At 42.2% G+C, this 17165-nt stretch overlaps 1 protein-coding gene across 3 annotated transcripts in view; it reads right to left on the bottom strand.

Annotated features, from left to right (window-relative positions):
• Positions 1-17165, bottom strand: part of ETFA (electron transfer flavoprotein subunit alpha) — a 44346-nt gene that overhangs the window by 22881 nt on the left and 4300 nt on the right. For 2 of the 3 annotated variants that reach the window (XM_049811478.1, XM_049811477.1), the window contains exons 2-4: positions 3350-3499; positions 1492-1573; positions 1308-1390 (exon numbers count right to left, since the gene is read on the bottom strand). In XM_049811478.1, the coding sequence (XP_049667435.1) occupies positions 1308-1390; positions 1492-1573; positions 3350-3499 (315 nt within the window). Of the gene's footprint in view, positions 1-1307; positions 1391-1491; positions 1574-3349; positions 3500-10715; positions 10783-17165 lie in introns of those variants that run through there. The other variant, XM_049811479.1, reaches the window with a different exon arrangement.

Raw genomic sequence — 17165 nt, 5'->3', positions numbered from 1 at the left:
AATTTCAAATTAAACATGACTCCTTGGTCTGTCCAGTCTGGGTCCTGACAATATATTAAATTAGGAGGCTTATTTGCTTCAGCAGTTTAAAACTGAATATAGATGCAATTTACTCAGGAAATTGACAATTATGGATTGCTGAGCTCTTAGCACTTCAAGGAAAAAAGGCACTTTTGGAAGCTAGTTACCAGAGACAATAGGAACACCCCTCGCACCTTCTCCTCAAAAGCCAAAAAATTATTATTTTAAAAATTAATATTAAAATATATATTCTCCTGTTCTGAAATTGACTCTAAAAAATAACTTAGCACCTTTAAGAATAGGAAGGCTAAAAAGAGCAACATAAATCATGAAGAAATTAATGATAGCAAGAGCTTTGCTTGGTTTTTGTCCCCCTCCTAAGCTGGTACAACACGAAGGGCCCAGTTCCTAAATCTTTACTCACATTAAGCGCTCAAAAATGGAAGTGTAAGCTTTAAAGCAAAAGCTATTAACCTTTACTAAGACACTGCAGATCAAAAATAAAGAGTAAAAATAAAATAAATAAACCCTAAGACTTAAGGTATGTAAAGATTTCTCCTAGCAAAATTACAAGTATACAGATTGATATTGATTGGAAGTAAAAGTAGTCAGATGGAAGGCTGATGTCATTATTCATCCCACATCAGCAAGATTTCTGAAGTATCCTTTTTCTCTCATTTAGCTGCACCAGAACGTTGACCAGAGTGTTAGTACTGAGGCTCTCCGCATACTTAAATACACACTCCTTAAAAAACAAGTTTTGAAAAATTTTATTTTCATTAAAAAACATCTTGGCTGGCACTCGGATCCGAGTTATTTATATGTATTTGCAGACATTTCAATTTACAGTACTTACATCACAGATGCCATTTCCCCCCTCCAAAAAAACTTGCTTCCAATAGGTCTGCACACTTTCATTTCAACATGCAAATCATACATTTTTCATCTCAATTTACTGTACTTTTCCTTACAATTTTCGTAATACTTTCAGATCACTTAATCTATTTTGTGTTATTGTACATTTTGCCTTGTGTACATAGAACTAGCTGGTTACCACTAAATATTTCTTCTACACTGTTCCTTTGTCCAAGTCAGCCCATAATAAAATTCAGACACGAACCGGTGTTTCTAACTAATGACCTCTTAAGCAAACTACTGTAACATTTTTTGAAAACTCAAAACTGTCCATAGCTGACCTATCTCAGGCATTTGATTCATGCTTTCACATACAACAGTGTCTCTGTCTCTTTTCTACAAGAAATTTGGATGCACTTCGATCTACTTACCTTCCCAAAGGCAGATGCTCCAGCGCAAATGTGGGTGTAATTGAATTTTTTATGAGTTTCCAAAATCAAGGGAGTCAACTCCTCTGAGGATAAAAAAAATATTGCCCCAAATTTACAACTATCTTATTTTCAATCACAAATATAAATACCATTTCTTTTGTCAATAGGTAAGAACAACTCTCACCTGCTAAAAATCCCTTGTATACATCATGCTGAGCCACTAGAACTTTTGCAACACCCTGCACTTTGCTGAGTTCTTGTGCTACCTATGATTGCAAATAAATCATTATTAGTTTGTATGGTAACAGGCACCACAAACAAATAACAAGAGAGAGTCTCTGCTGCAAAGAGCTCACAACCTATACATTAGTTACAACTGGAACACAAAAGTATGTGAATTTCAAAAGCAGAACAAACCTGATGGAACAAAATACAGATCTTCTGACTCACAGCCTAGTGCCTTATAGGATAATGAGAATTGATTTTGTGAATAAAAAACTACAAATCAAACCAAACATAAGAAAGCTTGCCTCCTGCATGCAGGATTACGCAACAATCTTATGATGTATTACAACAGTGGATAACAATCATGCTTGAGGATTACTTCTCAGTATTCTGATAGAATCACCAAGAAATCAATCCTACTTCTTCTGAAGGAACAATCCTTTGTCTGCAGCAGACTTTTGCCTACTGATGTGATGTGTATTTTAAATTCTGTATTTATGCATTTTTTCCTTTAAATTTGCAGAAGTAAAGTTTAAATGATAAAAGGGTTGTTGCAGATCAGAGAGAAGAGGACTGACAGCAGTGTCTGGAGACCACATGCATCGTCCCAGAACAAGCATAGTTTTACTGAGTTTGCTGAGTATCAGTTAACCCTCAAAAATTAACCAGAGGAAATAAACAAAAATTCCATAATAGCTGCTACAGAATATCTGTTTGAGTAACTGGCTCTTTTGTCCTATCAATACAGATTCTTACAAAGAAACTTAAAAAAAACAACTCCAAACCTTCATTTTTTATAAAGTACTTTTTCCCAGCATGACATACATTGCCAAATAGACACCATATACTTAGTATTAAAAAACAGACAAACCAACCATTCCCAATTATTTTTCTACTACGCAAGTGCCAAAGAATAACGAAACTCACAGACAGACAGATGAGGCAAATCGCCCCCCCCCCCCCCGCTTTTCTTGATCTGGATAAATACTTGCTTCCAGGTCTCCACCTTGAACACCTGGGGCTCAGTTTAGAATAGCCACTGAGGTTTCTCCACCTATTTGTGAATTGGCTGAAGTATGCCTCATGCATGAGATACTACGTATTGCTTTCAGAATAACAATTCATAAACCTAGTATGAAATTCATAAGCCTAGTATGAAAAATATTAGGCATAATTATTTCTACTTTTACTGTTCACACAAGAGTACATCATGGTGGAATAAAAGTGTCACTAATATACTAACTATATTGTCTCTAGATTTTGCACATAAAACTTAGACTAACAATACAACAGCTAACATACAAGAAACTTTTTTTAGACGTGAGCTATCCGATAAAGTCAAGAAGCACCAACTTCAGAATTTTAGGTTGCAAACACACTGTCACTATGCTACTAGTAGTTGACTAGTAAAAGCAAGATGCTCAGAAGCCCTATTTGTTACCATACTGTTTCATTTCTGCTGGTTTCCATTTGGACAAGTGCAAGCTTCTTTGCAAGTTTTTAGCACTGCAATATTTGTCTTTCAAACTTTACAGGGAAATACTGTTTTAAAAGTTAATTGTCCTTTAGTCCTATAAAAATTTGCTTGCTTAAGCTTATAACAACCAATACTGATATTCTCCCTTGTGAAATGAGATTTATACCCATATTTTCACTTCAGAAGAGAAGCAGTTCAAGTGCAGGACATTTCCGGCAGATTAGCAATTCCTGGCACAGTTCCTCTTTGCTACAGATTATTTTTCAGGCTAACCGAGATGCTACCAAGTACTGTTTCACTGCATTCATTATTTCATTCATATGAAAATAGCATTTCCTACCTTGTCACAGCTGGTACCAGCTACTAAACAAGAAACTTCACCTCCAAGACGTTTTGCTGCAGTGATAGTATTTAGTGTAATGGGTGTAAGAGTCTCATTGTTGTGTTCTGCTACGACTAATGTACTCTGAAACCTCCGGAGCAGCAATGCCTTTAGAGAGAGAGAGAGAGAGAGAGAGAGAGGAGTTGGATACTTAGCATTTCAGTAAAAAACTGTTCCTAAGAGCATCCAATGCTTTACAGAAACTTAGCAATTATACAAACTGTAAAATAACGCTGTCAAACAAATTAGGCTAAATCTAGGTAATTTTTTTTAAGTAGGCAGAACATATAAGGTGTTTAAAAAAAAAGGTATAAACTTGCTTGACTAGTTTAAACTAAAACCTCCACAGGAAAATACAGGAACAATACTAAGAAAAACATTTTAATACCTTACATTCAAGCTCAGTTGGTCAACTTAAAGTACCTTAAAGAGTGAAGATTAGACCAGCAAGACTAAGACACAAGGAAATCAAGGCTAGCAAATAAATACTTAGTTCTTGGTTTTTTGGGGTTGTTGGTTTGGGGGTTTTTTTACTACAGGTTTTAGCCAAAATCTAGCTACAGAACACACTTTTTTAATTAGTTATGTATAAAGGCAAAATTGTATGCAGTAGCAGGATCACAATTAATCAGCCTGAAAACACACTAACAGAACTATTGATAAGCATCAGGTTCATTTTTTTCTATTTTCCTTTAAAACATTTGACACTTGACCTCTTAGTCTACCACCACAATTTAATGGTCCTTAAATAATAATTTTGACCAATTCACCATCCACACACAGACTTTAACTTCTAAAGCAAAAATTAAAGAAAAGACAGAAAAAAAAAAAGGCAAAGAACTGCCATGAAACCAAACCAAAATATTCTAAGCTCTGAGGCTGTCCTCTCTCATTTTCAGGTGAACCCAGAAAAAGCATTATTCGTCAGAGACTAACACCAGGGTAGGGAAAGTCTGGCATGGGAACAGGAATATTATCCTTCCAAGTTTTTCTCTACCCTACATAAAGCCTAAATCAAGACTTGAGTTATGATCAACGTAATATGGAACACATGGAAAACAAAATCTATTAATTAATATGACCAAGGCACAAATACTAACACAACACTAAAAACTGTGCAGCCAAATACTACTTTTTTAAACATATATTCTGACCCCATCTCCTCTCGTGACAAATCCGCACTTACCCACTACTTAAACTAGAAAAAAAAAGCTTCAGAAATTCTGAGAGGCTAAAATTTGGATACGGACTTCAACCACACAAAGCCCACCAACATGCTAAACTTCACACAGAGAAAGCAAACCCCGAGGACTTCCCTGAAGCTAATCACAGTGTAAAAATACAAAGATAAGGTTTTGCAGAATCAGGATTATAATTTGTCATTTGATTAAAACAATAAGGATTCTTGTAAAGGTGCTCTGCATTTAATCTTTTATGCTTAAGGCTACTTGTTATGATTAAAGATTTTAAGATCGTTTGAAGCCAATTGCCAGTAACAAAATATTTATTGCCAATATAGATCAGACACCATATTTTTGATTATGTTTCATACATCATTTGCAACAAAAATTATGAGATTTTAGTCACTGTTTGAAGAATAAATCCATGCTTTTGTGGCAAAAAGCCCACTTTTCCAATGATTTATAGTCGTGTCACAGGGTAAAGTGGACCCTGCTCGTGAAAGTTTTCAAATTTCCAAAGGGAGCCACATGCATTTTAAACACACATTTAATTCTGACTATATTATGATCTTTTCCCTAAATAAGTACTGCACCACCACAGAAGCTCTGTATCATTCTGTCAAACAATTCCAGAATAAACTGAGAAATTTTTTAGCCAAAAAGAATAAGAGCAATGGATGTTGCTTGAGCAGACTGGATATTACAGCATTAACTAGGTGTTATTTCTAAACTGATAATCCCACATTTTCTATTTGTGGGAACTGCACACCAGAAGGTCACTTTATGCCTACATGCATGACATTTCTGAACACAAAGACAAGACCAGATTTAAAATAAAAGTCATGTTCTACATCGGGTAAAAATCCTGGATGACAAGTAAGATTCCTACATGAGTCTGAATTTTAACATACTAACATACCTAAAATAATTTTTTAATAAACAAAACAAAAACAAACTGACTTTTGTTTGTTATAATAAGGATTCTGCAGTAAAACCAGAGAGTAATTCATCCCGTTACATATGATCCTGAAAACTGAGAATCTGCAATGAGTCAATGAAAAGGACAGGTAGTTATTTTGATGAAGTAACTTGTCCAGCTGCACATGTGCAAGAACAGCCCATTATTTCACTGACATAATTTCTCCATCTGTACTTGGGCAGGAAGTCTAGTTTCAAGCCTAGATAAAATAGGAAGGTTGAGTATAAACCTAACCAGCTGACAGCAAGGATAAAAAAAGCACAAGAAATAAGACACACATAACAACCAGACTATTGAAAACAATGCTTTGAGAGGGCACAGCACTCAAGCGCTTGTGCCATAGAAGGTTCCTGGCGAAAACCAAGCTCTTGAAAAATCAGGCTATCCAAAGAAATCAATTACAGTTAAACATCCTACAAACTTGGACAATCGAGTGGCTTCTCAAGCATACCAGAAGGTTATGAACACATCTGCCAGCAACCAGTAGAACTGGAAATTTATTTCACCTAGGTTTAGATATAAATTGAAGCTAGGCACCTATGCTCCCTCTACAGCAGAAACATCTACATTTCCTCTCTGGTGGAAACTCCAGACAGTGATTCAGTTTATACTAAAATAAACATTTATGAAGGAAAACTGTCTGGATTTTCCAACACACACACACAGTCATGCCTCCCCAGCATTGATAGTACAGCAAACCTGGCCTCTGACTTCCAGGCGTCTAAAAGTTGGTAAGATTAACCTAGACGTGCAGTATACATCAACTAACCCACTTGCAAAGTGCCAAAGCATTTGCTGAATCTATCATTTCACGTTTCCCCGAAGCATCTTTTTGTTCCCCACCTGAGAAACCCAGCAACGTTTTCCAAGCAGAATGTGAAAAACTTGAGCATAGTATCTGAATTTCTAGACTACCCACTGCTACCGTCCCAGCCAAGGGTTAGAAATCTGGACACGCCCAGTACGGGTGCACAGATAAACCCACACGAGGCCAACACCCCACACATCCAAAGTACTCAGTCATATGCACAGGTGATCTGTTCTCCACAGCAACACCAATGCAAACTGAACGGACGTTGGTCTTTCAGCACATAGACAGGTCACCTAACAGCACACAAGCAGGCCCAGCATTTCTTAAATACAGATTTGCTGCTTATATGATACAAAACATAGGTATTAACACAGCTGGAAAATCCCAGACAGAAATGTTGTAAATCTTTGTTTGCTGCTTGGCAAAACTGGTGAGCACACTGGTATCAATGGCCTCTACAGTCAATAGCTAACTGCCTGCAGCCTGTTCCAAGGACACTCATTGTCATGCAGGAATTATGAAATTGGGCCTGTAAGAAAGACATGTGGCAGAGAGGAGCAAAAGGTGGGGTGGCCAAAAAGTCTTTCCAGGAAACATAAGAAACGTCCCAGTAGGTGTATTGTACGTGGCCCCATGCTCCAAATATGCATGAGTATGAAACAGGCTGTTAGAAACTTCACCCAGGAAACCAAAGTTTGCCTCCCAACCTCTTCAGAGGAACCACTGCAACTTTCAGGAACTAAATCAAAATAGCAATTCACAAGGCAAAAAGTACCTAACAACTGGACCCACAAAGGTATCTCTACAGCTGATTTTCTTAGCAAAATGGCCAGAAATTAAAATTTTAAAACTCCTTAGTAGGAAGGATGTATCTCAGAGACCCATTATCACTGGGCAAAGTTCCCAAGACCTGACTCCACGAACTAGGAATTGAGGTAATACTAAAGATAATGGCTGCTTTCCTATACAACAAAACAATGCCTAATTCTATTAATAGACAGTCTTGTAGCTGCAAAACTTAAAAAGAAACAAAAAACATTTGGGAAGCTCAAGGAGAGGATGAAGCTCTAGCAAAAAAGCTTATACTTCTCCTAGAACCTCTGTACAGATCTGGCTACAGAAGAGGTCTAAGAGACAGCTATTTAACTACAGGAAACGCTAACCAGAAAAACAACACTAAAGGCACTGAAAAGGAGCTATAACTCCAGCAAAAAAACAGCAAAAGAATAAAGAAAACACTTCTAAAAAGTATTTATTTAGGAATCACAATAAAGACTTAAAACTACAAAGGAACTGAAGCAGCAACATAAAGCTGTAATACAGCATAAACTCTTCCAGATATATCCCATGCAAACCACTAATAAAAAAAAATCAAAGCAACAAAGCTGTTCTGAAATACCGACAACACTACTGAAAGTAAACTCAAGATAAATGAATACATTTTAAAAGTTATTAGACTGAGCTTATCAATGACAATTGAAGGACAGATACAGAGCATTCCCTAAGACTACAAATGTAGCCCAGTACTTCCAGAGTAAGGTGTGTTTCAGGCTATTAAACCCATTTATCTGAATTCTCTCATGCTTAAAAAAAAAAAAGCTCAGACATGCATTGTGAGATATATATGACTGAAATAAAATCCACCATTTTCAGAAACATCAGGAAATTGAAAGCTCTGAAATCAACAGGAACTCAAAGACTCAATAACTGTGAATACTGGGTCCGCCCAGAACACTGTAAAGACAAAATAAGAGTATCTGCTCAATCTCACCAAAAATTATGCAAGTGACATTTCACTTTATTCAAAACCTATTATATAGTAAAATACTACGTGAGAAAGAAAACCTGGCAGTTAAGACCACTTTCACCTGAAGATCTCCTACAGCTTCATAAGCACAAGCCTATTACTTTGTTTAAGCCAACTCTAAAGCATCTCTTGCACTCACTGCCCCCAATACTGCAGAAACAAATGCAACTTTTACTCTATCTGGACCTTTAAAACAACAGCAGAACCCTGAAGCATTATACAAAGCAAAACAGTTTTCTTAAGAAACAGAGAGCCACAATGTCCTTCACTCTTTCACCCTGTTGCTGGGGGTTTTTTGAGGGAGTGTGGAGCTAGAAGTGAGGGAGACCAAGAGATTCATCTGTGACTTGAAACAGTCAAGACTAACACTGCTTCCCCTTCATGAATATCCTTAGGATAAATTCTAACTTCAACACAGGTTGAATAACAACTGGATACAAAATTAAAGGCACAGTATTATACCCACCTACAATCAGCTTGGCCCCCAAACTGCTGTGTAATGTCATGTAAGAAGAAAAAAAAGAAGAAAAAAACCCCAACACTGTGAATAGGCAAAAAGGCAGACACTTTCTTATCTGATAAAAATGATAAGCAGAGAATGTAAGGGAATACATTATCTGTTTGTTGTTTTATAAGGGTAGGAATGTGTGACCTCAAAATACCCCTTAACTAAGTCCACAAGACAATCCTGATGATCACAATTTCCTATCATTACAAGTTTGGTAGGGACTTCCAAGAGTTTATAGAAAGCTCTCCTCCATCAGATGCTAAGCCACCGTATCCCTTATTTCCAACATATGATCTAGCTTATTGTTGATCAAGACTCCTAGGCAAGCTATTCCAAAAACTTAATAGCCTTTGAACTAGAAAGGATTTCTTAATGTCCGTCTTAACTCTTTGTAGCTATCTTAAATAGCTTTCTTGCAATTTAAGCCAACTGTTATTATTTTATCATCCATGGACTGGTGAAATGGCTTATTCCCACCTCTGCACCAATTTTTGTGTATTTGCAGTCTCATATTCCTCCTCAGACCTCCCATCTTTAAGTTATGCAACTCCAACATTTCCTCGTTGCTCATACTTTACAGGTCTCTTGCATCCTGTTTTTCTCTAGACTTTATTCATTCTTGAACTGCATGAGCGTCAGCAGTGCTGAACTGCAGTTTGCTGTGCCTCTTTTGCAAACTACGTTGTTACCCACACACTGAAGATGCACACAATGTTCTACTGGCTTTATTTCATAAATTTATGACTTTAGATGCATATGGCTGAAAAACAAGGAGCTGACCGCATGTTTCCAGGACATGAAACTGACCTGTGCAGTGATCATGAAAGTATAATTTACGTAGCTGTACCTTACGTTCTAGGAGTTCTAGAGATCAAGACCTTTGCTTTGCAAAGCCTAGAGCCTGACAATAACTGAAAGACATCAATGATTACAACAGTTATAATTTTTAGATTAACTAAATCATGTACGTCCTGGTCTACCTTTGCTCTTTTTTTTAAGCCATTCTTAATACCTGAAACCGATTAATATGTCCATAATTCCTATTTTAGAGCTGTACAGAACTGCAATACCTGTAAAGCCTTGGAGAGCTCAAAAAGAAACTTGTGAGATTTAAAGCTCTTTGAGAAGGGCTACTTACACACAGTTCTAGTGGAGGGAATATCTCGTAGCGCACACTACGAGATCAAACAGATATTCAGGGACATTTCATGAATCATCTACGCCATTAACCTTGAGCTCACCTAGTCGTTAAATTTGGTAACATAGCCAGCAGGACACATCAAGCAGCAATCGGCCTCCAAAAGCCCAGCAGTCCTCCCAGCTGCACAATATGAAGGTCAATATGGAAAAGCAACAAGTGTTTCACATTAGCTTTGTCTGCAGGTTGTGACAGTTAAAGCAATCGCAGTTCTGCACAGCTGTGTTCGTGTGACTGAGAAACAGTTATTAACCTCTCAAAACCCCAGAGAGCCTCCCCTTGAGCCACGTACGCCTTTCTAACGTTGTCAGAGTTTGCAATAACCAACTGCAAGAGTCTCTTCAGCCGTAAGGAAAGCACCCTCGTTCCTCACCCCGTCCTGCAGGAGGGCGGATGAGAGCGAGCACTCCGAAAAATTTAAGACCTCCCTTAAGCCTACGTTAGCTCTTCACAGAGGACAACAACCCTCAACTCTCGCCTGCACTGCGCACGGGAGAGGGCTTCTTGAACACCCGGCATCCACTCAGAAACTTCACTGCTAACAGCCACGCTGCGGGAGAGAAGCGGAGTCCACCGGAGGACTTCGGCCCCTGCTGCTCGCCCCCCTCCCCCGGACACCCCCATCGGCCACCACCGCCGGGCGGGCCGACGGCGGAGCTGGGCCCCGCCCCGCCCCACCTCTGCCCCACTGGGCACGGGCCCACACGGCCGGGGCGGAGGGAAGGCAACCGACCCCTCAGCACCCCGCGGCCGGTGGCCACGCCGGAGCGCGCACACACGCACCACACACACCCCGGCCGCGGCCGAAGGGGCGCCGCGCGCTTCCCGCCCCGCACTCACCGCCCGCCGCAAGCGCTGCGCCGCGACCGCCCGCAACATGGTTCCACCGCCCCGGCCCCGCGCCGCTCTCGCGAGAACCGCGCCCACCCCCCCCCCCCCTCATTGGCCGAAGCGGCGGGCCAATGGATAGCGGTAGAAAGCGCCCCTCCCCCCCCCCCCCCCCCCGTGCCTCCCTCACGGCGGGAGGTGCGTGGCCGGGTAGTAGTAGCGCGCGGGCTGGCGGTTGGAGCGGCGGGTGCGGGACCGTTGACGGGGCGCGCGCGAGCCTTCTCCCTTCTCCCCGCCCCCCCCCCCCCCGCACTGTTTCCGCGAAGAGTTAAAAGCCCTTTAAAAAGAAGAAAACAACAGGAAGTGGAGTTAGGCACGCAAATGCCTATGCTCCAGACCAGATCCTATCCCCAAGGAAATAAAAACGTGCCTTGTGAAGAAAAAGCAGGGGAAAGTCTTCATTTGCGGCTGTGGAGCCAGCAGAAGGCTGGGAGGGCACGGGCAGGCTCCCAGCCCCGACCCTGGGGACATGTCCAGAACTGCCCACAAGTTGCCAGATCTTCCCCCGCCCCCAGCTCCCCACGACATTAGACACGCAGCGAGAGCAAAGGAGGTAACGTGGGGAAGGAGCGTGTGGGGCACAGGAGAGGCCCAGACATCACGGTGCTTCCCAAATGTCACAACCCACCAGTCTTGACAGCTTCCCAGTCCAGTCAGGTAACACCAGCCCAGGGCGGCGTACCCTCAACCAGGACAGATTTACAGCTGCCTCATCCCTACCCCTGCGGTCAGCCCTGCAACGGCATTGGAGAATAGCTCATTTGCTCCGCATATTTTATAGATTTCTTTATTATTATTATTATTCTGATGTCTCAGAACCAAGGCAAGACATTTTGTGCCTGCCCCTTCCATGGCACCAGGGTGTGCCAAGGGCCAGGCTGGGGGCTCCCTGTTTTTTCCATGCCTCCAGGCTTTTTTTCCAGGTGGCAAGGAGAGGAATTTAAAAATCAATGGAGCGAAGTTTCAGGCCAAATTCACTGCTAAAATACGTGCTGTCACGCTCTGAAAACCTAGTGTCCTGGAGAAGCTGGCAGGAGCCACCACACTGGACTAATCTGTCTGCCAGCCCAGGAGCCCCAAGCACACATGGATTTGGGATGTTCCCAACTGACTTCCCATTCCAAAAAATCACTAAATAGTGAGCCACAAATGCAGTTTCTTCCTTCCCATCCTGAAGTGGTTTAGAGAGGAAAAAAAACATCAACCAACAACCAACCAAACCTTGAACAATTATGGCCACTGGACCGTTCTTCCTAGAATAAGCAGTGATCTGCAGCATGTCAGTGATTCATTCTGCATTTCTGAGGTGCCCCGTAGAAAAGCAAAAGGCAAATTTATCAAAAGGGCTCTTCAGCTTTGCCACAGCCTTGGCACAGGATCTCCTTTAAAATTTCTTCTGCCCCATGATTTTCACATCAGACCAAAAAGTACTACTGCTTTACAGCAAAAGCTAAACAGGTCCACCAATGCAAGCATCTGAAGGCAAAATTTACTTTGTCTCAAATGCTTCTATAATAGAAGAAAAGCAGCTGTACTGCACATTCCAGCTTCCTGGCCTCAAAGCACTACCTAAGCTCCCCAAGCCCCGAGGGACGGCTGCAGAGAGAAGAGCTGAAGGAGGTGGCAAACCTCCTTCAGGGCCTGGGCCTGATTGTATGCATTAAAGTAGCTCCAGGGCTGGTCTAACTTCTGCCCAGGCCTGGCTCCACCCTTCAGCCAGTCCCGAAAAATGAAGAGAACAGAATGAATATTTAGACTCACAGAATCATTTAGGTTGGAAAAGACCTTCAAGATCATCAAGTCCAACCATCATCCGTACCCACTAAGCCATGTTCTGGAGTACCTTGTCTACACGCTTTCTGAATACCTCCAGGAACGGTGACTCAACCACTTCCCTGGGCAGCCTGTTCCAATGTCTGACAACCCTCAGTAAAAAATTTTTTTCCTAATACCCAACCTAAATCTCCCTTGCTGCCACTTGAGGCCATCTCCTCTCGTCCTATCTCCAGCCACCTGACAGAAGAGACCAGCACCCACCTCACTACAAACCCCTTCAGGTAGTTGTAGAGAGCGATAAGGTCTCCCCTCAGCCTCCTCTTCTCCAGGCTAAACAGCCCCAGTTCCCTCAGCCGCTCCTCGTAAGACTTGTGCTCCAGGCCCCTCAGCAACTTGGTTGCCCTTCTCTGGACACACTCCAGCGCCTCCATGTCTTTCCTGCAGTGAGGGGCCCAAAACTGAACACAGGACTCGAGGTGCGGCCTCACCAGTGCCGAGTACAGGGGGACAATCGCCTCCCTGCTCCTGCTGGCCACGCTATTTCTGATACAGAGGCTGATATTTGGGGCTGCCTGTTGCATCTCCAGAATTGAGCAAATGACTGGATAAAAGAAAAAAAAAAATTGTTTTCTTGAAGATAAGGGGAAGGGGGATTTTGCTGAAGTCACAAGACCCTGATATGGGTTTGAGAAGAGGATAAATAGTTGATGCTGCTCTTTACCACCAGTTTGAGAGATGGTTAAGGTGCAGCATAACTCTTTACAGATGTGAAGTTTTATACAGTGTAGAAATCCCTATCTGCACCCTAGGTAATCCAACAGAAGGAACAACAAAAGCAAAATAAGGATACAAAATAAGAACATCCTGGGCATCCTTAATTTGGCCATTATGTCTTGTTAATTAAGGTGTTTTACTCATCAAAAGCATGGCACGCAATTTCATAATCCTATTTTAAGCTCCAAAACTGAGCTTCCAACATGCACATCTCATGGGGATAAAATCTTTAATAAAAAGAAACACATGTGCACCTAAAAACCCCAAAGCCCCCAAACAGACAAACCCATCTCATCCCAGTTTGTTTTTTAATACCTCAGACCAAAACAAAAGTGAGCTACTACCAAAATTGACCTAATTGCATCATAGCTCAGAATAAATTGATCCTTTCACTATGTATCTGGCTTAACAGCATACATTGTATTTTCATGAGCAAATGATATCACCACCCTTTAGGTCATATTTCAAGGTGTAGCGTCGCCAATCCAGAGACACGACAGGCTTTTTATTATGTTTTCTGTTTATAATTTTGATTCAAAACCTCACTAACACTTCAGATGGACATAATCCTTATTGAAACTGGCTTGATGCGGATTACACCCTGAAGCACAAAGGAAGTCTTTATCACTTATGGCCAGTGTTTTAGGAGCTTATAACCGTAATTAGGTAGGAATTATATCAGCATGATCCATATTAGCTGAACTGTGGCAAAAAGCTTTCTTCTGTTTGACCTTCCCGCCTAGGGCATGACAATAATAAAAATGGTAAAACATGCAACAAACAGGTACCACTGACGGTAGAGTCACTGTCCGCTGCAGGCAGAGGATAGTACTCTGTATTTTGAAAGAAAAATTAATCATTAATTAGTGGAAGCTGATCATTGTATGGTGCATTGTTATCCAGGATTATTTCATTAGGATCTGCTGACCCAATTTCTGCATTGGAAAGGGAATTACATTTTTTCACACTGTTGGGAGGGAGAGAGGGGGAAGAAAAAAAAATAAATCATCAACACATTACTCAAACTTTTACAAATATGGTTGCAAGCAAGAGCAGGTACCGGTATTGGTTATTTCTAAAAAAGCCAAATGAAATGAGAACCATTACAAATATGTAATCATGTCTCCACTAGAATCGGATTGGTTCTCTTAAAATACATAATTCCTAATTAAAACATATGGAATCCAGCTAATACAGCCTCATGACTAAGGGATTTAGTGGAGGACAGGAATTTTTTTATTACTGCTATGACGATCCCCTCTGTCACAGGTCATCCTTACTTACTACTCCTGCAATCACTCTGGGGATAGCTGACTCAGATAAATTAAAAGAGCTTCATTTGGGAAGCTTCCCCAACACACGAAAGGATTCGCCTCCTAATCTGTCAAAATCCAATAACGTTAAAGCAACTGCAACCTGCTTATGGCTCAGCGGGGCTCTCCGAGCCAAAGGGCAGGACCCGCGGCCCAGCACCGGATGGGCAGCAGCAAGGAAGGACGGGACAAAAACCCACCTTGGAAGTGGCAGCAGCAGGGATCTCTGCTGCTGAACTAGCTGTTTTGCGCCCAAGCACTGCAAGCTCGGATGAACCAAGTGGTTCAGCCACCCCGAACGTTGCCTGTCCCCCTGCACTCACCCCTTCCCAGCAGCCACGAACATGGGACCCTCTGAACGACATGGACCCTCATCTCCCCATGGTCCTGCTCACCGCTGCTCCTGCTCCTCCTCACTGGCACAAAACCACCTCTCAACATATCTGACATTTGAGTTCCTTTATAGTAAAACACCATCACAGGTGTGCTTAATGCTCTGCCCAGATCATCTTACAACCACTCACCTGTGCGTCTCAGATCAGCAGCTAGTCTCCCATGAGGCCTTACAGCAGCCCTCTGGAAGGGGACAGTGCCATGAGCCCCATTTCCAAAGGGGGGGACAGAGCTCCCCAAAACCACCTCGTAGCAGGGACAACCCTTCTACTGATACTGAGCCTACAAAACCACCACAGGCAGGTGTTTTCCCTTTCTTATGAACTCCTCTCACTTGCTGATCATTTGCATGTGCCGATCAAGTAATGAGGGAGTCAGGGAGCATGTTCCTAGAGAAAGAGATCGCCAGAGGAGTTAAAGAAGCCCCTTCTGCTGAGGTCACAGGCAAAAAGGGACTTTCATAACCTCCTGGAAGGAAGCAAAGGCTCCGGTTACCTTAGAAGGCAGCTCGTCCTGTCCAGGAGTGGCGGTGGTTTGTGCGGACAAGGGAAGCGGGGAGAGCTCTGCTCCCCTCCCAGAGCAGACACCTGCGATGGGCGTTCGACGACCTGCCGCCCTTCTCCGGCGCGCAGCTCGCCTTGTCGCTAATGGGAGATGCTTGTAAAATTCTCTGCCGGGTTAACAGCAGCATTATTTTTTAAACAGGTAGCTGCTTTTTCTGCCCATTACGCTGCTGGAGAGGAATCCAGATGCCACTGTATTCCCGCTCGTGCCAGCCCGAGCCATTCCTGCATAGGCAGGGACAGCCAGCGCGTGAAATCACCCCAGGGGAACAGCCCTTTCCATGCCTGCAAGCACTTCAGGGAAAGTTGCTTTTTCCTTTTTTCCTTCAGTTTCAGCTCAGTGAATAATACTTCAGCGCTAAGCGCAACAGCTGCAATAGGCCTCTCTTTTCAGCGGTTTGGGACCTGCTTCATTTTTGATACTGTTATTGCAAAGCCTGCGAGAGAGGAGCACCTTCTGGTGAAGTTACCTGCCGCTTATGCCAGCCGGTGGGTGATGAAGGCTAATGCACCTCCCACTTGCCCTGTCACGAAGTCTAAGATGCTACAACTTACCCGTTGCCTTTAATCCCGCAGATAATGGCATAATGAGATCCAGTGCCTAGGGGTTGAACCTAAAATATACACTTAATTTGCCATTTCAGTGAAAGTAGTTAACAAGCAGGATGGCTTCGCAGGGAGTGGGGCAGCCTCTCCCACACTGGCAGGCTACATCAAGACCAGATGCATCTCTGGGAGACATGACTGAGGTCAACCATAAATTAACAGGCTGACTGCGAGGGGAAAAAATAATAATAGTGGGTCCAGTTGCATGGTCTGGTATGAAGGAGACCAGATGAGATGGGCCAATGAGTCCTTTCTACGCCCATGAACTTTCTGAGTCCTTCTTGTCTGGAGGGGGGAAAAATGGCAAGGGGTCCCTTTGCCATTTTACCATGGCTGATTCTTAATCAATAGCAGGGCTGGCAGTAGCTCTTGTGCAATACCACTTTCCCCAGAGCTGGGCCCTCTTCCCCTGCAATGCTCCCAACCCCTGCTGGTCTCAGAAGAATTGAGCCCAAAGCTCCACATAGCAATTCAAATGCATCACCAGACATTAGGCCACCGGGTTAACCACTGTTTAATTTCGTCACATTTGTTTGTGAGTTATGTACGTGCCTTTCTTTTGTCAACATCTCCTTTTAAAAAGGATATTGATTTTGTTTTCAAAGGCTCTCAAAAATAAAATGAATGACTACATTCTAAGGAAGAGTCATTTTCTCAACAGCTGTAAATAATTTATTGTTCGCAACCCACCCAGATCAAAAGATACTTCATCAACTGATGTGGCAAAATCTGGTGCAAGCTGCATTTCTATTATCTCAGATCCAATTAACCATTTGGAGCAGACTAAAACATAACTAGATCAATCCAGAATCAGATTAATATCCAATCCATAATCACATTAATCACAATCTGTCCATAATTAGCCATCAGATAATCCCATTGGACAGGAGGTGACATGCAGTATCCCATTATCTCATTAATTATCTATTTTCAGTATCAGACATTGTCCCAAAACACAAGGAAATGTTTTTTAAAGG

The sequence above is a fragment of the Accipiter gentilis genome, chromosome 10 (genome assembly GCF_929443795.1).
Source record: "Accipiter gentilis chromosome 10, bAccGen1.1, whole genome shotgun sequence".
In the NCBI taxonomy this organism is placed as follows: Eukaryota; Metazoa; Chordata; class Aves; order Accipitriformes; family Accipitridae; genus Astur; species Astur gentilis.
This window is presented reverse-complemented; position numbering and strand designations above follow the sequence as displayed.